The 24,728-nt window shown below is 39.8% G+C and overlaps 1 protein-coding gene across 1 annotated transcript in view; it reads left to right on the forward strand.

The window, feature by feature from the left end:
- si:ch211-136a13.1 (HHIP-like protein 1) overlaps positions 1-24,728 on the forward strand; it is a 133,740-nt gene that overhangs the window by 104,976 nt on the left and 4,036 nt on the right. The window contains exon 6 of the mRNA XM_039768172.1: positions 19,458-19,603. Within this exon, the coding sequence (XP_039624106.1) occupies positions 19,458-19,603 (146 nt within the window). The remainder of the gene's footprint in view (positions 1-19,457; positions 19,604-24,728) is intronic.

Here is a 24,728-nt window from a genome sequence, read left to right on the forward strand (position 1 = left end):
ATTAATGTTTCCACGTGTGACATCAGACTATCACGTTCTCAGAGAAAATTCCATAAATTTGCTCTTGTAACTTTCACTGCGTTTGAAACTTGTTTCAGGACTCCTCAAAGGAACCGTTTCAACCATGGAGGTCTTCCGACTACTTCCTCTTCCGGTTCACTGATGTTAACATACACCTTAAAGTTGAACTGTACAGGAGGAAAACCATATGGGGCTCCAGAATAAGAACTGGAGTGCAAGGTGGAAAAATAATAACAACTGTTCAAATGAATTAATGCAGAATGGAGCTCTGTACTACTGAAGTAAGAGTCAGGGAAAAAAAATAAAATAATCGAGTTTGAACGAGTTACATAATTTGTTCAAACAGATTTTTTATTTTTTTTTTTTTTTTGCTTGACCACCTACCGGGCTCCGTAGAAAACCTTTCTTAGCACATTTTCATTTCATCATTACGGGTTTTCGAATGCAGATTTGAGGGGCAAAAATGGCAAACATAGCGATTTATAACACTGGTCAACAAGCATTTTGCTACTTGGATTCTTTTACCTGTATTTTAACAAATTTCACTTGCTGACTTCAAATGTGAAAACCGTTTTCATCCATTTTTATAGTTATGATGTTTCAGGTCTTGGACAACTAGGGTGACTGGACGGTAAAAGCGATGCGTTTCAACATTTAAGAAATACGTTTGGTCTCGAGAAAAGTGAAGCCAAAATTAAGGAAGGTGTTTTTGTTGGCCCTGAAATCCGTGAACTGATGCTTGACAATGTGTTCAAAAGGAAACTGAAGCCAAGTGAATCGGCACCCTCATTCGTGCAGGTTGTCCAGAATTTTCTTGGCAGGCACAGGGCAGAGAATTATGCTGAGTTTGTGGAGAACCTGCCGAAAGCGTATCAGCTTATGGGAGCGAGAATGTCACTGAAGACGTATTTTTTACATTCTCTTTTTTCCACCAAATCTAAGCAATGTCAGAGATGAGCATGGGCAAAGATTTCATCAAGATACAAAGTCGATGGAAAACCGATATCAGGGAAGATTTACTCCGAGCATGATGGGTGACTACTTGTTGGTACTTTCAAAGAGAGATGGGTGTGAAGTACAAGTGCAAAAGCAACTGCCTCACACACTGACCTCGCTTTTATATTGAGGTAAATTGACAAAAATATACTTTATCGTGTCTCTGGTATCGTCTTCTGGTTTGTTTTCAGAAAAAAACACATCAAAACAATGTTGGTGGGACAGAGTCCTAACTCCAGATATTGTGTTGATATATTATACTGATATTCAAAAGTGTCAAAACGGCAATGATCTCAAAAATCAGATGCTAGCTTAATTCTGATTTCAAATATGACAACAACTTAATAAAGAGCTGTTCTGAAGTTCCCAGTGGCAAACAAAAAATATTTTTTGTAGACCAGTGTAATTAAACCTACAACCCAATAAAATGTGTAGAAAGTGAAGGGGTCTCAATCCTTCTGAATGCACTGAAAATGATAAATGGAAATCGGTCAAAATCTGTTCTGTGGATTCTGTCAGTGCTTTGCTGTGGTATGTTCCTACCCCTTCTTCATATATCTCACATCTCCTTTAGCTTTGTAAGAGCAACATAGTAATTTTCAAACATTCATGTACGTAAAAAAAAAAAAAGACCAGTCTAATAATGAACCACCCCTCCAACCTCATAAGCTTTTTCTGTGCCAAACCATGAAGGCCTCACATTCTTATTTCCCAATGGCCCACAAGAAGAGCAACATCACAAATAACTTGTCAACATTTTTGAATGTACTCATCTTAAAAATATTTGCCAGTATTGATATAATTGTCCAAAGGGGATCCAAACAGACAAACAAATACAAACGGGACATGCATTGCAGAACTGAAGCAGTACATAGCATTTTGAAAAACCATCCACTTTGTTTTTGCCGACTGCTAATTCATTCTGACATATTCATAACACAGCCATATTTTCTGTAATCATAGGCTGTGAACTGAGAAAAGCAACAGGGCCAAAATGGCCACCGTGAATATTCATGTGGGCCACCAGTTTTAACTAGTTACTCTCCAGCTCAACAGGCTGCTCACAGTTAACCACTGTGTAAAATAATGATAACAGACTTACATTAAATTGTCTTAGTACATTATTGTGCCACCCTGATCTTCTATGCACCTCAGTGTGGATTCTTTGTGAATACCATCCTTCCCTTAGACGTTTCATCACATTTTTGTTTCCGGTTGTAAAAATTTCCACACTGCTCCAGTGCTCAGCTGGGCTGGCAATGTGCATCAAACCATCCATTGACCCCCACACCATCAGGGTAGATAATGCTCCCCGATAGGATGAACGTGATCACTCAGAATGGCTTTGCATTTATTGGCCTTTACGTTGATCTTTAAGGGAGCTGTTGTACTTAAACCAAGCCAAGAAAATGTCCCCCTCGGCCAAAGTGCCAACAAAACTCTTCAATGCAGGAAACAACAAGCCTCTAGATTAGAGGTCCACATTCCCGCAAGAAATCCCTTGGTGTCCAACTCAAGGCTTTGCGACCATTGGACTAAATTTAAAAGTTCTGTGTGGTGTATGTTGGTTGTTGGAGTTTATTCATGTGGCGAGAGTGTAGATGAACCCCTAATCAAGTCATTTCTTACAAAATAAATAAACAGGCTATCAAATATTCCAATCAATACTGCAGCACTGCAAAACTGCATAGGTGTGTCTGTGACACGATGGCATCTCGGTTTTCAGAGGCGTATCCATGGCAGCTTGTAAAAGCAGATGCACATCACGCCAGTGAACACTGGCTGCAGTTTCGCTTTCTTTTTTTATTTCCTCCTTTTGGATTCTGTGGTTTTAAGCACCCACTTAGGGCTCGTTTATACTTCACGCTCAGAGCGCGTACGCGCCCACATCATGGCTGCCATGCGTTTCCAGCGTTCATTTGACGCGTCCTCTGAGCAGGTCCTCAGAAATTAATGCATTGCATGCGCAAGTTGCAGTACCAGCAAAAAGTCAGGGGGCGCAATGTGATAAAAGTTGGAATGTGACGTCAGAGTCTCTGGTTACTATCTACATGTGACAGAAAGTCGCAATGCAGATTATATGGGATTGATGTGCGCTTTGGATGTTTCATGAATAGTTCGATGTGGTGAAGCAAAATGCCGACATAAAAATGCATATGCGTTCGTGGTGCTTTTATATTCAAGCGTCGCATATTTCCCATCGTAATGACACGATACATTTTAAAAGTCTCACGTACCGTCTTCTGTGACGTCTTTTTTTGCAACTTCACAACAACCACAGAGAAAAAAAATTAAGGACATGGTGAAAACGTGTATTTTGTGATTAAAGTGGAAATTTCGGTTTTAATCTCGAAATGTCCACTTTAACCTCGTAGTTTACTCGTAATCATTAAAGCAGACTGGCGTAAACATCATCTTAAAACCAACCCATTTGTTAATCGCTACAAGCTTCTGGGACTTCCTCCTGACCTGACAGCAGCAGCAAGCAGTAATAGATCGCCACACAGAACACATTAAATGTATGATATTCCAACTCTCTGCACATGTAGAATCTTTAGATGTATACTTGAATTGAAATGCATTAAAGTATGTACCGTATATCTTCCAATAGTAGCCCCGGCGTTTATTCAAAAAATTATTCGGACGGCCCGGCGTTTAAAAGAGACTGGCGGTTGTTGGAGACCGCTATTATTCTCACAACGGAATGGTGATGGGTAATCGGGTTCATTTGGCAGTAAAATACGGTATGGTACAGATCGCCAACGGTCACAAAATGTAAGGCTTGTAAACGGATGAACATTTCAGGATTTATTTATTTATTTTATTAATTTTATTACAATCAATACATAGCAATCAAGTTTTACAAAAAAAGTCTTAAGTTAAGAACATATCGATCCCCACCCCTGAGAGAGATAACACATCAGCGTAAAATTGAAGACTTGTAAACATACCTAAATTAATAAATTCTCTGTGCTTTATTAACTTATTTTAAAATATTACTGATTAGATCCTGCCATGTTTTCTCCAAAAAGTCTTATGGGTCCGGATCCTCTGAGTATTTGATTTTTCCAATTTCAAATAATATAACACATCAGTTTCCCACTGACTTAAAAGAGGAGAGTTTGGGTTCTTCCAGTTTATCAGAATAAGTCTGCGTACAACAGTGTAGTGAATGCAATCACAATTTGTTTGTCCTGCACAGGTGAGGAACTGCCCACATTCATGATTGTCCGTGGCTAATGCTGCAGCTGCTGTGGCCCTCGTCATTTTAAAAAGAAGCGAGTCGGTTTAAGGGGAGAAAGAAACGATCGGAGAGTGAAAGGAAATGAGAGGGACGGAGGTTATCGGGAGCAGTAGAGGAAGCAGGTCGGTGAGAAAGAGCGCGAAGAAGCGGCGGGCGGGCGAATGGCGCTCGTGGGCAGCTGCGTAGAAGCTGGGTGTTAGGCCGACACCGTGTTTGTGTTGATGTCGCTCCGCTGGCGATCAGGTAGCGGAGTGACCAGGGAAGGCGACTGGCGCATGAAGGCCATGGAAGGCAGCGGAAGTCGGGAGACTTGGTGGTGGGAATCCCCAGCGTGAGCGACCTGGCGTTGTGGGAAACCAAGTTCGGGGACTGGGATGAGTGCCAGACCGAAGCCAGGGATCGGGAGGTCTCCAGTCTGGGTGTGTTGTAGGAGGGCAGCTGCAGAGAGCGTCTTGCCTGCTGCTTGGCCCAAACGGGATAAGCAGGTGAGGCGCTAACAGAAGAGCACCGGATTTGTTGTTGGTTTTTAAGACTGCTTCCTAAAAAGATTTTAACCTCTGGTTTTAAAGGATTGTTTTTTCTATTTATTGGTTTTACTCCTCGTTTTCATTTAATGGATTATTTATTTATTTATTGAAGAACTGCACTTTATGAACACTGCTTTATTTTGATGGACAGTTTTTAATAAAAGCACTGTTGCACTTTTTGCACCACCCCTTGCTCAAGTGTTTATTTGCCTCCACTGACTAGCTCACTCGGTTTCATTATCGACTCCACTTTAAACCCTCTGGAAGAACACCAAACACAGATGTTAATGGGTTAGGAGGGATTGTAAGTCCAAGGCTGTCTGAGAGGTAATTAAAAATGTTTGTCCAGAATAATGTTAATTTGGTGCAGGCCCAGAACATGTGACCCAGTGAGGCTGGAATGGTTGCAATGTTCGCAGGTTGGATCATGCCCTGGAAACATTTTGGAGAGTTTTAGTCGAGACAGATGTGCTCAATAAATAATTTTGAGTTGTATAATTGTATGCTTTTAGCATATGGAGCTCGAGTGAATTCTCTGCATTGCTACTTTCCACTCCTTTTCTGATATATTAATTGAGAGATATTTTTCCCAGTGTCCTCTTGGATCTTTGAAAGGAAGGGATTGTAAAATGATTTTATATATTGTAGAGATGGTGTCTAATTCCTTAAAATTGAGCAATATTTTTTCCAGCATGGATGAGGGTGCAAGATGAGGAAAATCTGGAAGGTTCTGTTTAGCAAAGTTCCTGATTTGAAGATAGTGAAAGAAATGTGTAGCTGGAATGTTAAATTTGGAATGTAATTGTTCATAGGATGCAAAGACGTTGTCTATATAAAGATCTCTAAGCAAGTTAATTCCTAATTTTTCCAGATATTAAAAACTGCATATGTTTGTGAAGGTTGAAAGAGGTGGTTCTCTTGCAGGGGTGCCATTTCAGGATTTAATGAAATTATCAGTACAGCAGTACGGTCTTATTAAAGCAGTATACGGTACTACCGTAAGCATGAAAAACAGGTACGGTAGACGTCAACATTTTTGCCAATGATGCCACCAGCACTGGCCTGCACCAGTCCGAATTTCACATGAAAGCGCTCATCAGCCCGACAAGTCCCCTGTGGAACATAAGGAAATGCAATAAGCTCCAAACTCACGCATATACGTACTGCATGCATTACGACATGAGACTGGATAAGATACAATAAAGTACAGTATTTACCTTCTACTCGTCGTCTGAATAGGTAATGATTGCTTTGTTATTTGCGAGTTCTTCTTCATCTTCCTCTTCTTGTGATGGCAATGCAGGTACTGCCATTGCTTGTTGTCACGCAGTAATCAGTTTTGCACTCCCAGCATGGCATGGCTGGCCCTCCTTAAAGCAGTGGATAAGATGGTCCTCAGATCCATCACATGCATTGATGATTCCACAATCCTTGAAGGATTTTCTTATCATTTCTGGGGTGATTTCTTGCCAAGCTGATATTATCCACGTTACTGACAAACGTAGTGCCAGCGCTTTCAAATTTCCGCCAGCTGTAAACCCCTTATCTTCTTCCCCTGCATTCCAATTATCATACAACTCTCGAAGCTTGTCTTTGAGGGGCTTGTTCCAAACAACATCAGCAGGCTGGACGTACTTGGTGCAACCACCAGGGATAACTGGCGTTGAAATTTTATATTTCTTCAGCTCTTGTTTCGTTTCCTCACTAATGTGACAGCGGTATGCGTCCCAGACAAGAAGTCTCTTTTGGAAACAGAAAACACCGCAAACTTTCTGCAACCACATTATTGTTAATTCCTGATCCATCCATCCGTTTGTTGAGGTCGCTACCACAGCCTCTTGGACATCCTGTAGTCTTGCCACTTCTCGCTTTGCGTCCCGAAATACAATAAATGGCTTCAATTTTGTGCCATCTGCTTTCGCTGGCAATGTGACAGTGAAATGAAATTTCTCGTTACCATAAGTTTTTAATGTAACACTCCTAATTGCCAGTTGGTTCGACTGTTGTAGAACCAGGCATGTCGAACCAAGCAGATGTCTCGTCCATTCCAATGATTTCGCCGTCCTTAACTCCATCTGCAGTTCGCTGATTTGCAACCCACATCACAAAAGAGACAAGCTTGTCAATAACTTGCTCTAGATCCTTCTGCGCCAGCAATGTTTTCCAACGGAGCGATAAATGATGGCGTTTCATAAATTTGTCAAGCCAGCCAGCACTGGCTACGAACGTTTCTTTTCCTTTTGAAGCATTATCAATCTCCGTATCAAAAATCCTCTTCGCTTACGTGCGGACCATTTTCCTGGAGACACATGTACCTTTCAGTTTTTGTTCAATAATCCATGTTAACACCAGTTCGTCTAATTCTTCGCTCACTTTCTTAGCTCGTCCATCAGGCAATCGTTTTCTTTCTGCCGCCATTTTCTCAATATCAGTCATCTGCTTGCGCCATTCTCGGATACGTTTTGGATCCACCCCAAAATGTCGTGCAGCTTCTTCGCCTGAATGTTCTTTTGCGTATGTTACCGCACGGAGTTTGAATGCTAAATCAAATGACCGTTTCCTTCCCATCGCTCACACTACAATCACGGGCCACAAGAACACAGTGACACAAACAGACATCCGCACAACCCTTCCGAAGGCAAAAGTGTCAGTGGAGGTAAAAGTTAACAGGTCACCGAGGAAGAGGGCGCAGAGTTTTTCACGTGATCATGTATTGACTGTCCGGCCACAATACAGCCCCTTCTTCCCTGGTCAAAGGAGAGGATTAACGTGTCGAAGATGGCATTTTCATGCTCTTCCCACCACCTCTGTCCTCCCTGTGGGGTTATGATTGACGTGGAGACGAAAGGGCAAAATATACACAAAGAAATTTCTTTTTGACTTTCTCCCTTCCTCAATAGCATCCGACGACAAAACATTTTTGACACGAAAAGGTACTTACCGTATGATTCACTGCAGGAGGGCGGTAGCCCAGGTGGTACGAAAAGAAGATTAGTGTTCGAAAAAGGCGGTGGGCCATTGGAGATCGGCGTTTACTACAGACCAGCTACTATTAGAGACCGGCGTCTATTTGTCGCGACTTCTCTTCGAAACGGGCGTCAATAAGAAGCCGGCCACTACTAGAAGATATACGGTGTGTTACATTTTACAGATAAATCATTAATTTCATTTAAATAATGAATACTGTTAATAATTACACACATGGGGGTGACACGGTGGCGGAGTGGTAGCACTGCTGTCTTGCAGGGAGTCATGTCGCTGGTGTTCCCTGCCTGGAGTTTTCATGTATTCCTGCTGGGTTTCCACCGTGTGCTCCGGTTTCATTCCAAAGATATGTAGATTTGGTGACACTAAAATGACGCCAGTATATATGAGTGATTGTGTTCACCTTACGATGAGCAGAGACCCCATCCAAGGATTGTTTCAGCCTCGTGCCCAATGCTTGCTGGAACAGGCACATCCCTGGATTGATGGATTTAATCATTAAACATCCTTTTAGAGATATCGCGGTAAGGTGTCATTGGAATTTAATGGCTGTTGCCGGGAATTCACAACACAGCGAAGCCAAACCTGTACTTACCGTGATAATATCTCACACTGCCACCTGGTGCGTTCTTCTAGATTTACATGAAGTATGTGCACAAGTATGAACAGTAAAACGCCTGCGTAGCAGGAGTGTCCACTGCAGCATGTGTCGCGTCACCTGAAGTATAAACCCAGACTTAGGGCTTTGTGCTCAGTTTTTGGGCCATTTAGAGGAGTAAACAGAAATGCAGCTAAAGGCAGAATGGAACTTTTTTAGGAGAGGCAGAAAGTGGGATGAAACCATGTCCAGAACAGCTGGATGATTGTAAAAACAGTACAGTGCAGACCTCCACCATGGACCACTGTGACCCACACGTCTTATGACTCTTCTGGCCAGTTGACTTTTTCTTACACCACATTTTTAAGTGTTAAACAAATATGTGCTACCCCAGTATGCCTATATGTGAAGCTCTCGACAGGAAGTCCTTAATGTAGTCTTGATGGGCTAGACATGATAGTGAAATGAGAATACACACATCTGGGGACAACCAGTTTAAACATGTGCAGTGAATACTGGCAAGTGCAAAGGCTTCTCCCACAGGGTGTCTTCCTAAACCACCTGCCCCCAGTTCCTCCAGGCTGTGTGTTTTAAATCACCGCCGGGTTTTCAGGAAGAGAGCAAAAGATATGTAACAAAAGGCTTGACACTGAGGAATATAAAAAGCTAAAATTGTGTTCATCCATTCAGGAGCTCAGTTGCACAAGGCAACCTGAAGCTTAATTAATTTACACATTGTAATGAGTGAGGTGTCAGTGAAGACAGACAGACACGCACACATACACTACCTCAGCTACTGGGCTCAATGCATTTTCAATTGATGCCAATGTACAGTCTGAAACTACCGAAAGATTGCATCAGGTTATGTTTATTTTTAAAATTGTGCAACATGCTCTCTGCACACGTCACAAACATTTATATACACACGTGGACAAAATTGTTGGTACCCTTCAGTCAATGAAAGAAAAACTCAAAATGGTCACAGAAATAACTTTAATCTGACAAAAGTAATAATAAATAAAAATTCTATGAAATTTAACTAATAAAAGTCAGACATTGATTTTCAACCATGCTTCAACAGAATTAATAAAAAAAAACTCATGAAACAGGCCTGGACAAAAATGATGGTACCCTAGAAAAGACTGAAAATAATGTGACCAAAGGGACATGTTAATCCAAGGTGTGTCCACTAATTAGCATCACAGGTGTCTACAATCTTGTAATCAGTCAGTGGACCTATATATAGGGCTCCAGGTAGTCACTGTGTTGTTTGGTGACATGGTGTGTACCACACTCAACATGGACCAGAGGAAGCGAAGGAAAGAGTTGTCTCAGGAGATTAGAAAGAAAATTATAGACAAGCATGTCAAAGGTAAAGGCTATAAGACCATCTCGAAGCAGCTTGATGTTCCTGTGACTACAGTTGCACATATTATTCAGAAATTTAAGATCCATGGGACTGTAGCCAACCTCCTGGACGTGGCAGGAGGAAAATTGATGACAAATCAAAGAGACGGATAATACGAATGGTAACAAAAGAGCCCAGAAAAACTTCTAAAGAGATCCAAGGTGAACTTCAAGCTCAAGGAACATCAGTGTCAGATCGCACCATCCGTCGTTGTTTGAGCCAAAGTGGACTTCATGGGAGACACCAAGGAGGACACCATTGTTGAAAACAAATCATAAAAAGCCAGACTGGAATTTGCCAAACTACATGTGGACAAGCCACAAAGATTCTGGGAGAATGTCCTATGGACAGATGAGAAAAATTGAACTTTTGCCAAGGCACATCAGCTCTATGTTCACAGACGGAAAAATGAAGCATATCAAGAAAAGAACACTGTCCCTTCTGTGAAACATGGAGGAGGCTCTGTTATGTTCTGGGGCTGCTTTGCTGCATCTGGCACAGGGTGTCTTGAATCTGTGCAGGGTACAATGAAATCTCAAGACTATCAAGGGATTCTAGAGAGAAATGTGCTGGCCAGTGTCAGAAAGCTTGGTCTCAGTCGCAGGTCATGGGTCTTGCAACAGGACAATGACCCAAAACACACAGCTAAAACACCCAAGAATGGCTAAGAGGAAAACATTGGACTATTCTAAAGTGGCCTTCTATGAGCCCTGACCTCAATCCTATTGAGCATCTTTGGAAAGAGCTGAAACATGCCGTCTGGAAAAGGCACCCTTCAAACCTGAGACAACTGGAGCAGTTTGCTCATGAGGAGTGGGCCAAAATACCTGCTGAGAAGTGCAGAAGTCTCATTGACAGTTACAGGAATCGTTTGATTGCAGTGATTGCCTCAAAAGGTTGTGCAACAAAATATTAAGTTAGGGGTACCATCATTTTGTCCAGGCCTGTTTCATGAGTTTATTTTTTAAATAATTCTGTTGAAGCATGGTTGAAAATCAATGTCTGACTTTCATTGGTTAAATTTCATAGAATTTTTATTTATTATTACTTTTGTCAGATTAAAGTTATTTCTGTGACCATTTTGAGTTTTTCTTTCATTGACTGAAGGGTACCAACAATTTTGTCCACGTGTGTATCTGTCAGGTTTCTTTAGGAGACGTTTTGACTATAGACGGTCCAGTGTAATCAGAAGCTTGCTGTCTGTCAGATCAGATTAACAAGACCACCTCTGGGGGGTATTTTTCATACGTGGATTACTCGTTTAGCCAGATGTAATTGTTGACGATTTGGCCTGATCCTTGATCTGTTGGTTTTTCGAAACTCTTGCTTGATGTGTTGTCGTAGCAGCAGATCCAAATCCTCAAACCTGCTCGGAGTAGGTTTGTTCGATGTAAGCAAGGATTAGCTCACACACTTAATCAGTTTCCGTGCATGGAATTCATTCAGTCCTGGCTTCACCGTTCATGAATGAGAAACCAGTTGATATCGGTGCGCAAATTATAAGAAGAGAATTTCATATAGAGAGGGTTTTGCGCGATCAGCAAGATCCTTTATTGCTCCCGGAGGAAATTCTTTTCGAAAGATACCGCTTTAGCCGAGGGGGAATATTGTACCTCAAAGATTTATTAACACCTTATATATGAAGTCAAACTAGGCGAAGTCAGGCTCTCACAACCACAAAGACAGTATGCATTGCTCTGAGTTTTTTTGCAAGCGACACTTTTTTATATACTGTAGGCGATGCAGAAAATCTATCTAAAAGTACAGTTTGCCTGGCAATTCGTAAAGTCTGTTTGGCTCTGAAATATTTCCTTCGGGGTTTCTTAGTGTTTCCTAGACACCTGTGTGTGCAGACAATAAAAGATGCGTTTCATGCCATTGCAGGTAGGTAATACACAGGCAAAAACACCCACAGCTCCATAAAGAATCTCACAATCAGCCTAACATTCTCATTACCCAGGATTTCCAAATGTGATTGGGGCACATGGGACTGATCAGAGTGCAGTTTGATTATTTGGAGAGGTACATTTTCCAAATAATATTTGATCAGACACAGTGTCTTCATCAGATATTTGACCTTCGTCAATATCTCGTTGGTCAGACACAAGTTCTAGGATATGACATTCCTGCAACTGACCCAACAAAAAAAAAATATAAATATATGGAACATACCTATGGCACACATTGAGGACAAATATATGCAATGACCATCCTTTACCTGAAATGAAGTGACCACTGCATCCTGCCACTGGTTCTGAGGAGGAGCTTCCCCCTGGAATGCCCTCAGAAACAGGGCGATGGGCATTTTGCTGGAGAGCCAACACTTCTGCAGGGGTTAGGTCTGGACCGTGTGGACCTCCACCTGTTTTTGCTTGTCTGTCTTCTTATTAGCTTTAAAATTAATGTTTTTATATTATATATGATTCTTTATGTCAACAATTCTTTAAATAGTTATACACCAATATTTGCCAGTTTGAAGTATATTCTTGTACTTTACTTTAACCTGTTCTCATGTTCTCACGTTTGATCTGGAATTATGACATATTAAATAATAATTAATCTGACACATAGAAAATGAAACGCTGCATTCAGTAAGTACAGTGCACACTACTTCGCGTTTAATTTGTCGGCCACTTTTTGCCAGCCGTCTTTTCTGGTTTGGGCTGGTTTTGCAGTGTTACCTCTTGTGCATATTAAATCTTGAAATTCTTCATATCCTTCGAATAAAAGGTCCTGCTCCACTTGTGTGAAAAAAGAAAATGCGCCCGTTCTTTCAACATTTTGTCGCAGCCTATCAAAGACTTGCTGATCATGTTTTCTAGACTCAATATATATGGGCTTTTCAATCAGCGCAGGCGCGCGCATTCATCTCAGATGATTAGATCCATCTAGACTAATCTACTGCACGGCTGCGTTTGAAAAACCGACTTATCCCGGATATGCTTCACCGGCATTAACTCATCCAAGATGAGGCATCTGATCTCGGATGATTTAAGCAATATACGGAAAATATCCCCCTGGTCTTTGCAGTTCAAATCACCACCCCTGCTTTAAGTACCACCTTCATGTGTTGAATTGGTTTATAGAGGGTGGCGCAGGGAAACGGGAAATTTTCAATTGACGTTCAATGCACAAATAAACACATTACAAAATATATTTAATGATGAAATGTGTTATACAGGATATGCAGTTAATGATGGTAATTAATATACATTCTGTGTTTTGAAGAAAACATCATGAAGGTGTTGTTCATTTCTCCGTACACATTCTGACAGCCTGTTGTGGAAATTCTGCATTGCTCGATGTAACATGTCAAGAAGAATGCCATTGATTTCCTCTTCAAATCTCCTTTTTTAGTTCAGCGATGGTTGCAGGACGTGTGCGGTACGCTTCGGTTTTAAGATGTCCCCACAGAAAAAAAAATCACAAACTGATATCTGGGGGTCTCGGAAGCCATGGAATGACGTGCCTTCCAAACAATCGCCGAACAGCTGCCATCGATTGTCGGGCAGTATGCAAAATGGCTCCGCCTGGGGACTTCTTTTTTAAGGCTGAACCCATTTCTTTGAAATTACGCACCCATGTTGTAATCAATTAAGCAGATGGGACACAATCGTGACATCCTAACTAGTAATGACGCCGCAGTCAAACTCTCACCATTCTTACAAAAGGCTTTCTTAGCGACGCGCACTCATATCATAACTAATGGCAAGGGCTTCTAAACGAGGTCACATTGATCCCAAACTGCCAACACCTAGTTATAAAATGTCCCGTTTCCCTGCACCATTTATAGGTGTCAATGTGACACTCTCTAATTGTTTCCACATAGTTTTAAGCAAAATGTACTCATAGTTGTTCCAGATGGATATATTATACGTCAGGCTTCAGCAAGACTATCCTTACTGAAACGTCCTGCTCCTGTCGCAGGTTGACATTTTTAGTTAAGTGATGCTGCATTCTGTTTTTCCTTACACTTTAAATTAACGCACAAGCTCCTTGCCAGCATCACCTTAGTCACAGAGCTCCCTTGGCAGTCAACATAATTAGCAAGAAGGGATGTAAATCATCTTAATGGACACACCAACTGCCTTAAATAAGGCTCATATGTCTCATTTTCTCCATTGTTTCCTTGACTTGGTTGGCTGCATGTAGCTTCTTATTGCACGTTGACTTTGTTTTTTATGCATCCCTCCATCCATTTTCTGATGTGATTTAGTTCACAGAAGGTTAGTTACTTTTCTCAAAGCAGCATATTCATTTGACACATCAGGTGATGCATTTTACATTTGCCCATTTATTTTATATTGCTGCTCAATCCTGTGGCCTTATTTATAAAGCTCGCATACACACAAAAAGAGGATTGAAATGTGCATACGGTACACAACCTCTCATGCAAACATCAGGATTTATAAAAGAAAACATGACTGGGGAACTTTACGGTAACACCGACCCATTGAAACTGGGAAATGACGACACCGTTGGTCAAGTAGGGAAATGCAGCCAAATCACCTAAATGTATAATAATTTATACTACAAAGCCATTATTATAATGTGCATTAATTTGATAAATATATTACACCTCAAATATGATGAATATATGGACTGTATTTCTGTTCCCTTTTAAGAGGGCCAATTTATTTTGGTTATTTGTCACTTTATTAACAGTAGGCAACTTGTTGAAACTTCTCAGGAAACTGGCTGACAGAAAGTCGGGAATATCTCCACCAAGCTTCACTCCATCATGCCTGTGCTGGAAGCCATTAACTGACCCTACATCTAGTTTCCATATGTTGTGGGTGCACATATATAAAACATAGCATGTTTCTGCGAACATAAAAAGGTGACTTGGAGCAGTTTGGAGCACTATACTGCACTCCTATTGCAATAAGGGCCCTTACTGAGAATGAAACTACTTTTGTTAACCATAAGCAATGACATTCCATTAATGTTCAAGTCATCTGAAACATCTAGATTAGACTGATAACGTCATGTCTTGGTTGGCTGCGTCAGCCCGTGATTAATTGATTTTGAGGCTAAGTAGCTTTGACAGACATGTGACTGGCTGAACCCTCAGTGTTTCATAAGGCCTGTTCTATACATTGTAACAGGTATCATGCCATTATATGTGCCAGGTGAGAGTGGCTACCCCTCCTTTCCCAGACACCCTCATGATGCCGCACGTCATCTTGTGAGCTCAGTCGTGGTGCACACCCTTCTTGAATGAATGTGGCGGGGTCTCGATGCATCAGCTGGGAGGCTGCTCTGCCAGCAAAGGACATTCAGTAGCTTTGTGATTCCAGATGTATAATGTTGATCAGCCTGCTCCATATCTGGATGTTTCAGAGCAGGTTCAAGGCGTGCTCACCTATGCATATTTACAAGATGACTGCGATTTATAAAGGGTAAATTACATAGAAATATGCGTACGCCACGTGCATAAATCAGATTTTTGGTGGCTTGTGCAATTTCCTGTTTTTATGGTGTTGCCCATATTTTCACACTCTAATTCATGCAAATTTTATAAATGAGACCCCAATCTATGAAGGAATATTTCAGACAAAATTAAATAAAGCAAGGCAAATAAACAAATATTTACTGTCAAATTTGGCACATGGCATAATTAAACGTTTCATTAAATATATTTTGTTGCTTTATGCATTTATTAAAATTGGGTTTTTTTTGGTTTGTTTTAAAAGTGACCCCACACGCAACACAAAATACGCCTTGAAATGAAAACTGGCATTTTCATTTGTCAAAGCTGAGACGGTGGGCTGTTTGGTTTTTTTTTTTTTTGTATGTGCTTGGTGAACCACTGTTAGAGTGTATGCAAGTCTTTGGCCATCAAGTACTGCCTTTGTATACTTGAGCTGCAACCACCCAAGAGGACGATGAATTCTGGGTTTCTTCAATTAACGTAGCCGCTTCATGCAGTAATTCTGGTCAACCTCGTCATGCACTCTTATCCACCACAGACTTTAAGCACGTGCTTTGCTTATTTTGTGAATCCTGCGGCTCACAGGCATGTGCACAGTCGCGACTGTACGCGTCCCCTCTACTGTCGATGCACCAATCAAAGCACAGAACGCACCGGAGCCCACCAACTGAATTTTGACGGGTGAAAATGGCAGTTTTCATTTCAAGGTGGATTTTGTGTTACTTGCATTGTGACAGAAATACAAAAAGGTGAGGAAATAGTTAAATGCATAAAGAAATAAGCAGCAAAAACCTTTTGCAGGCAACTTTTCATTATTTCTGCTCATATCATTGTATTTTATTTGTATTATGAGATGCAGTAATAAATATGTATTATTTGCCTATTTATTTCTTTGATTTTGATTCTGAAATATTACTCCATATGGGTCAGGGCTGTAGTGTGCCAGAGCTTAGTATACTTTGGTAGCAGTTTATGTCAAGTGGTGTGTTCTTCTTCATCAATACCCCTCATATTCTACCATTAGCTGGACTTACAGTGGCCACCGACTGGTTTTTTTTGTTGATCCGGAGGAGATAAAAGCTTTTATTAGTATTACTTAAATATGATTCTGAAATGTTAAAATGAGTAGACACAGAGCCATCATTAGGCAAGCAACGTTAATGCAGGAAACCAAAGGCAAACTGGGCTGGGCAACACAACACTCAGAGTACAAAACCAAATGACATTTTTAAAATGGGTGCAGCAAACTACAGCAGCCTTTCATGGGAAGATATTACACTGCAGAATTGTTGGAATTGTTTTATTGTGAAAATGTGTTGCAAATTTATTTGTAGGTGTATTAACTCTTTGAGGGCTGAATATTTTTAACAAAAAAACTCTTTCTGTAACGCAGACGATGCACTGGTTTCACACAAAATCAACATAAAATGTCTGTTGCTACCTGCTGTGGCTGCTGTTGACGCCTGTTCGGCATCTCTGCAGCAGTGGCTGCACAGGGGCAGCTCGATGGTCAGCAGGAATGCACGGCAGGCTGGCTACCTCTCTGTCTTCGCACAACAGGTGAGCGACAGTGGAAGTCACAGTGTGATGCAATACGGTTTGTACATCTTGTCATCATAAGTGGTGGTCCTCCTAGGCGAACGCTGCTGCAGGCGCATCAGCTACATGAACATGTTCAGCATGAGGATCAGCTGGGGAACACACTTTCATTTTCGATATCCATCTCCAGACCACTTACATCAAACTCAGAGCCCGAAAAGTCAGAGTCTGATGTCTTTGCTTTAGTCTGGCCAGATGTCGATACCATATTAGAGGCTGTTTACTCTTCACTACTCATTCACATGCAGGGAATCGAGGTCAAATCAACAAAACTATGTAACTTTCCTTCAAGAAAAGAGAGTCGAACTAAAATGTAAGGGCAAGTTTTGTCGCAGTTTACAACCGATTACCGTCCTCTACTCCTGAATTTTGACAAAAGTCAACATCAGCCCTGAAAGAGTTAATTAATAATGTGCTTATCAATCAATGACTGCTAGATCGTGACATTTAAATGCATGAAATAACCTTCACATTTATGTCAAGAATGGTGGGGGGAGAGTCACAGTTTAGGACTGGTTTTGTGCTCATGGCCCTGACGATGAAGGATCATACGAGGGGGTACCCATTGGGGGAAAAAAAAAAATAGTTTTAATAATTTTTACTTCCTGAAACTTTAGTCTCCTTCAAAATACTCTCCATGTGAATGAATGCACTTATCCCAACGGTTTTCCCACTGGTGGAAACATTTTTGGAATTGCTGAAGAAACACGCTGTCCAAGGCCTGCAGCGACTTTTCTTTGACTTCCTCCATGATAGAAAAACGCTTTCCTCCGAGTTCTTTTTTCATAGGTGGGATCAAGAAAAAGTCAGACGGAGAAAAGATCAAGTTCCCCTCATTTGAAACACGAGCACCCCTCGTAGACCTGTGTTTTACTTAAAGCCTCCTCTTTAAAAGCAGTTTCAGCAGCTCTTTTCCCTAAGAGAAAACAAAATTTAACGCAGACTCGCTGCTTTATGATCACCCATCACAAAAATCACAGAACGCGTTTAATAAGCACCAACAAAAATCGACACGGAATGGCGTACGAACAATACAGAGCAACGCCACTTGGCAGACTGCCACAGAATATCGTAAGTATGCTACACCTAGTGGAGAAATTCACAACTAAGTCTGGATTGTGTGCCAGGTATAGATTCTGGTTATTTTTGGGTACCCCTCGTATTTGGCAAAATAGAATCAAGTCTAATGTATACAACACCCTGAAATGAAGATCAAAAATATCAGATATAGATCCTGTATAAAATCTACGGTAACTGTCAAAAGAAAAGTATGAAGAGCCGACGCTCAATGATCACATTAACACTCACAAATGTTTGCCAATATTCCACATTTGGAAAGTTAAAACAGATGACTGACTACACATTGAAAACTTAACTCACACTGATAACTAGTAACAAACATTTCACCACGTATCCTGAATAAACGTTTTCAGAGAGATGAGAATTACACATCTCACCATTTTGTTGGAATGTCCCTTTACTTCTCTCGAATTGGTTTAGTTTTTCCACTTTTAGTGATTGATTGTGAAAAGAAACGCAATAAGCTCCAAGTGGACACTTAACTGAAATGTAATGAGTCAGCTTTGCTTTTAAATAAGGTGCATGGGGCATGAGATCTAATGGACATGAACTAAAACACAATACTGTACACTTTTGTATTGTATTCCATATTGGCACATGCATTGCATTCTATTGAAAATCAATGAATCGTTTAATTCCTTTTTAAATATTTACAAAAATCATGCCAAAAATAAATTCCCAACAGAAATGTGCATTGCATTTCAGTGTACTGCACAACAGAAATATGTGTTGCGTTTCAGTGTATTCTCTTACTCTATACATAGGAATACACTTAATTTTGAAAGAGATAAGTATAACTTATACAACACAGTCACTAAAAAAATAAAATCCTGCATAAATTCGGGACAACTTTATTCAGGCAATGATTAGTGCCGCTGCCTCATTGGCACCATGTCCTGGTTGTGAATCATATACTTAGTCACTCTGTGTATGAAGGTTGCATATTTGCCCTTTGCTTGGGATTTGAAAGACATTCAAAATTTAACACATTGGGCACGTTGAGCAAATGTATTATAATCCATCCATCCATCCATCCTCTTCTGCTTATCCGAGGTCGGGACGCGGGGGCAGCAGCTTAAGCAGAGAGGCCCAGACTTCCCTCTCCCCGGCCACTTCTTCAAGCTCTTCCGGGAGAATCCCAAGGCGTTCCCAGGCCAGCCAGGAGACATAGTCCCTCCAGCGTGTCCTGGGTCTTCCCCGGGGCCTCCTCCCGGTTGGATGTGCCCGGAACACCTCACCAGGAAGGCGTCCAGGAGGCATCCTGATTAGATGCCTGAGCCACCTCATCTGACTCCTCTCGATGCGGAGGAACAGCGGCTCTACTCTGAGCCCCTCCCGGATGACTGAGCTTCTCACCTTATCTTCAAGGGAAAGCCCAGACACCCTGCGGAGGAAACTCATTTCAGCCGCTTGTATTCGCGATCTTGTTTTTTCGGTTACTACCCATAGCTCATGACCATAGACGAGGGTAGGAACATAGATCGACTGTAGATCGATAATACAAATGTATTATAAATATTACAGAAATGTCAAAAAGTTCAAATTCATTTTTTTTTCCCTTCTAGACGCTTGATGTCACTCAAAGAAGATCCCAGCACTGGAGAGTGGACTTACAAGGAGATCTGCATGGGAACGGGACAAAGTTGCAGTTTTCCCAAGCTGATAAACAACTATGTCAAATATATCATTTCATTTGCTGAAGATGAGGCAGGTAACTTTAAGCAGCTCCTCTGTTAGTATTTAGCCACTAGGATCATCCAGTACAAATGGCCAGTGGTTCTCACGTTTAATTCTAGTGGGCCCAACCAATTTCTCATTGTAAGTGCAGCCCTTCTTAATTAAGTGAGATTTCCCAGTTTCAGTGTTATGGAAATGGAAGTTTAATGAATGTGATACGAAATGTTAAAAAAAAGAAAGAAAGAAAAGTTCATAAGTTCTACATTTTTCCAACTTTTATTTCAAACTTTAAAAAAAGATTTAAAGTTCTCATGAGCCATTTTATTTTTTTAAATAAATACTAGAGGGATTTGCTCGACAACCTCCTGCTCTGTGCTACCCGCTAGCCTCTTTGCAGGTTCTGCCGCTCACTTATGGGGTTGCAGATGTACAATTTAAACAGATTTTTATTTTCATGGGAATTGTTACATATGCATCAACACAACATATAACTGCCTGTGATTGAATTTCATTTCTTTTTCTCTATTAAGTAAAATGACTTTTTCGAATGTTTGGCTCTGCGATTTGTCTTTGCAAAAGCTATTCTAATGGCAAACTGCAAAACGTTTTAATACGAATGGCATATCAAGATCTCCTTTGTTGTCTAATGTTATCCGCGTTTGGACGTATGGATTTGTATCCTTTATTGGCTGTAGAATTTCTAATACGTCTGATCATTTAATTCTTTCAATTCTTTGTTGTTTCGCTTCTCTGTGATCATAATTAGAAACCTGACCGAATTGTTTTTTTCTTTGAAATTAAACTTGTAGTAGCTTTAATTGCTGCGGGATCACAGATTCTCACAGTGAATCACGTAAATCTACGTTTTGAATGATGCGAACAGATTATTGTAGATTAAATACAGATTATTGTATTTTGGCTGTAGGGTTTGTGGATTTCACTTTCACCAAATAACAAATCTTTTATTTCTCACGTATATGCCTTTTCATTGGGAAGAAACACTACTTCTCCCTGATGGCAACACGATTAGACAATCTACAAGTCTCCCACTTAAACTTTAAAGCCAAACAGTCTCTCTATGTCAATATATTTGATCTCTTTTTGATATTCTGTTATTTAACCAAGTAATAATTTCCTTTTGTTAGCGCTAATGCAATCTTTACTATCAGTTTTTAGAGATTTTCAAATTTTAGTACTTTCATAATCTCTAACCTGCACTACATGTGTATCGCACCAACGTTTTTGAACCTCTTTACGACGTTCTACTTTGTCTTCTACTCTTTGTCTTTTCTTCTTCTACTGTTTGTCTTTTATTTCCACCCCCGCTTGGACCTGTTAGATTTTCAGTTCATCTCTTGGCACGATGTCTCATCTCGCGGGACTGAAATTAACTCTCTGAAAAAGTCTCGTCTCCTCCCAAGATTTTTTTATATAATAGAGAGGTAGTTCTAGTGTTTGAGGTTTGTTACAAGAGTCTCATATTTGTTAAGTGAATTTGTTTGATTCATTCTTAAGCTCTCTCTGTCTCCAAGGCACATCAATCTATAAACGGTCAAATGAGACACCTAAAAGTGCATAACCCTAATGATAATATAAACTTAAAATTCCAACTCACTTTGAATAGTTTCCACTATACGAGGTATAAAGAATGTAAAATACCTAAAAGAACACTTCAACCAATAAGATTTAACCCACCGCCCCTCTCCCTCATTCATTGGTTAAGAGTCTTATATTCAATTCAGAAACTCTGTCCCATGTGACCTGCATTCACCATTTATGATATGCACAGATTTTTCCAGAAGTTTTAATTCAACAATACTTTAGAAAAAAGTGCAAGTGTTTTTGTACATTGTGAGCACACAACTGGATACATGACATGTGAATTATGGACATTTTTCACATTGTTTACCGTTGTACAGTATTGGTCACCATTGGACTTGTATTATATTATAAACCTTTTTGTCTCTATTCTACTTGGAAAAAATGAGGTTAACATTTTTTCTTCAAACTACACAGGGTAACATATTTTAAAACTCATTCTTGTGTGGAGTGTTCCTTTAACAAATAATGAATATATAATGAGTAGATTATAATTTAAAAAAAAAAAACAATTACAGTCTGCCAGTAGTTTTTGTTTGCAACACAAAGGATTAGGAATCATTAGATCCAGAACAGTAAGTTTTAAAGAATGTAAATCATGTGGCTTAAGAGCTCAGTTTAAAACTGAAACATTCTTAGGTCAAATTCCACTTCCTATTCCTTACAGTACATTACTTACCCTGCCTGTTTTCTGATTGAAGGAATACAGGCGTCTGTTAGTGGTGTTGAAAAATTGAGGATGGACAGACTGTACACACATAGTACTGTATATTACACACACACACACATAGTATTTCACTTTGGCATTGTTGCACCTACATAAGCTGTCAATTAAGTTAATCAAAAATTGATATGTATACAGTAAGAGTTAAAAACACTTTGTGACGTTAGAGCAATTTCAGTTAGAATTTTATCTAAAGAGCTGCAGTAAATAAAGATTTTCTGCTCCACTAATTCCATAATCAGTTAAGACAGGAGACCATCCAGTATATCAAGCTCATTTTAGTTAGCTAATAGTTAAGCTAGCCCAGTATCTCATCCAGGTGCATTTTAAAAATGATCAAGGTATTCTCTCAATAACATGCCTTGCTGGTTTGTTCTTGATGTATAGCATTTCCAGGCCTCCATTTTAAATGCACTTCCACTTTACTACTATGGAGGAATATTTCGGACAAAATTAAATAAATGCGTAAATAAATAAAAGTAATGTGAAATTTGAGCATAAATAAATAAATGTGTCATGAAATGAGAGCCTAAATAAATAAATGTGTCACGAAATATGTTTTTTGTTGCTTATTTATTTATTTCATTTTGTCTGTAACATTCCTGCAAACCGTCATGAAATACGACTTGAAATAAAACTGTCACTTTCACTCGTCAAAGTTGAGAGGGTGGGCTCTAACACGCCCTCTAGTTACTGATTGGTGAATCGATAGCACAAGAATTAGAAAAATGCTTAGTAGTGCCGATGAAATGGATTCTGCCAAAGATATTACATATTTCAGAGAGAGAACTGAAGATTTATCGGAAGAAATTACAATGTTGGAGGCCCTTTTAGACTCCGATGTAGATGAAACTATTTTTGAAATTATCGAAGAACTGGTGGAACGGACTCGACTACACTCCAGTTCAGGTGACGCAGTTCCCTGCTCTGGACGTCCCTCCTTTGACATTCCAGCAGAGTCAATAGAACACCTTCTGTTATGCGGTTTAAAGGTACGACAGATTGTAGATCTATATGATGTATTGGAGAAGACGATCACAAGGCGAATGAGCCAGTTTGATATACGGTAAGCTGCAACGGCTGTATTAGTTTAGGTACTTTGACATGGAATGCTCAAAGCAGCTCCAACTAATATTTTGAACTGAGTATTTGACCCTCGTTTTACGAGTAGAAAGTCAGGTGCATATTCGCAGCTACTTTTTCAAACAACTCTACAGCTCTGATCAGTGGCAAAGTTGTTTAAAAGGGCTGCCAACATTGTAATTTCTTCCGATAAATCTTCAATTCTCTTTCTGAATTACGTAATATCGTCGGCAGAATCCATTTCATCTGCAGTAGTAGGCATTTTTCTAATTAATTATTGTGCTTCGATTCACCAATCAGTAACTAGAAGGCGTGTTAGAGCCCACCCTCTCAACTTTGACGAGTGAAAGTGACAGTTTTATTTCAAGCCGTATTTCATGACGGTTTGCAGGAATGTTACGGACAAAATGAAATAAATAAATAAATAAATAAGCAACAAAAAACATATTTCATGACACATTTATTTATTTATGCTGTCATTTCATGACATATTTACTTATTTAGGCTCTCATTTCACAGTACTTTTATTTATTTACGCATTTATTTATTTAATTTTGTCCGAAATATTCCTCCATATACTACCACCACTGTCATCCAGTATGCGATTTGCAATTCTGTTGGTTTAACTTTATCAGTTTCTTTTGAGATTTTTGAACTCACCCCTGTCTTAAAATATACTTATTTGGACATCTTCCTAAGTGGTGTTTTTAAAAAATAATCTACAGTATGATGTTAAGGAGGATAGCTTTATTTAATACACAGGTGCCACTTTACTTTTTGACCTCCATTTCTGAGTTATCTTTAGTACCAGGGTGTTGTGCCGTGTTAGCTATTATGAATGTAGTGAAAAGTCAAGCAAAATGACATCTTTTATTGGCTAAATAAAAAGATTACAATATGCAAGCTTTCGAGGCAACTCAGGGCCCTTCTACAGGCAAGATGTAAATTTTTTACAAGCAAAAACAAAGTGAAGAGAATGACAAGGACCAAGCTGCTTTTCAGCTCTAAACATTGTATATTTACACCTTTGCCTTCCAACATTCGTTATAATTCGCAATTTCTTCATACAAATCAGAATCAGGGGAACAAACACACATGTACTGCAAGGAGCAGAGATTTCTGAGTGTTTAACATAAGTGCACTGGATTGAATCTATGACTTTATAAAGACTTCATTAAGAACACGGGGACACAATTGGAAACTTATTAAGGGTAAATTTCGCACAAATATTAGGAAGTTTTTCTTTACACAGAGAACCACAGACACTTGGAATAAGTGACCAAGTAGAGTGGTAGACGGTAGGACTTCAAAGACTTTCAAAGCTCAACTTGATGTTTTGTTAGACGAATTAAATGGATAGAACTGGAGAGCTTTGTTGGGCTGAATGGCCTGTTCTCGTCTGGACTGTTCTAAAGTCACATGGACTGTATTTACTGAAAGCAAAATAAAGGACAGTTGACTATCATAAATGTACATCAAATTGTGTATACAAAGGGTATTAAGAAATGAAAGGTAGGAATGAATGTCTCACTTAAAATATTGCTGTAGTTAAATCATGTGCCTCCTCCTTCAGAGCACCACTGCTATAAACAGAGAATTACGCTCTTCCATACAACATTGATAGCTAAAGATAAAATGCAAACAGCAAACAAACTCTTGGTTCAGCTAACTCTTTCAAACTGCTTTAAACATGTGATTTCTCTGTAACTGGAAACAGGACATCGCCTTTGTAAACACCACATGCATGAAATTG

This window comes from Polypterus senegalus, chromosome 11 (genome assembly GCF_016835505.1).
Source record: "Polypterus senegalus isolate Bchr_013 chromosome 11, ASM1683550v1, whole genome shotgun sequence".
Taxonomy (NCBI): Eukaryota; Metazoa; Chordata; class Cladistia; order Polypteriformes; family Polypteridae; genus Polypterus; species Polypterus senegalus.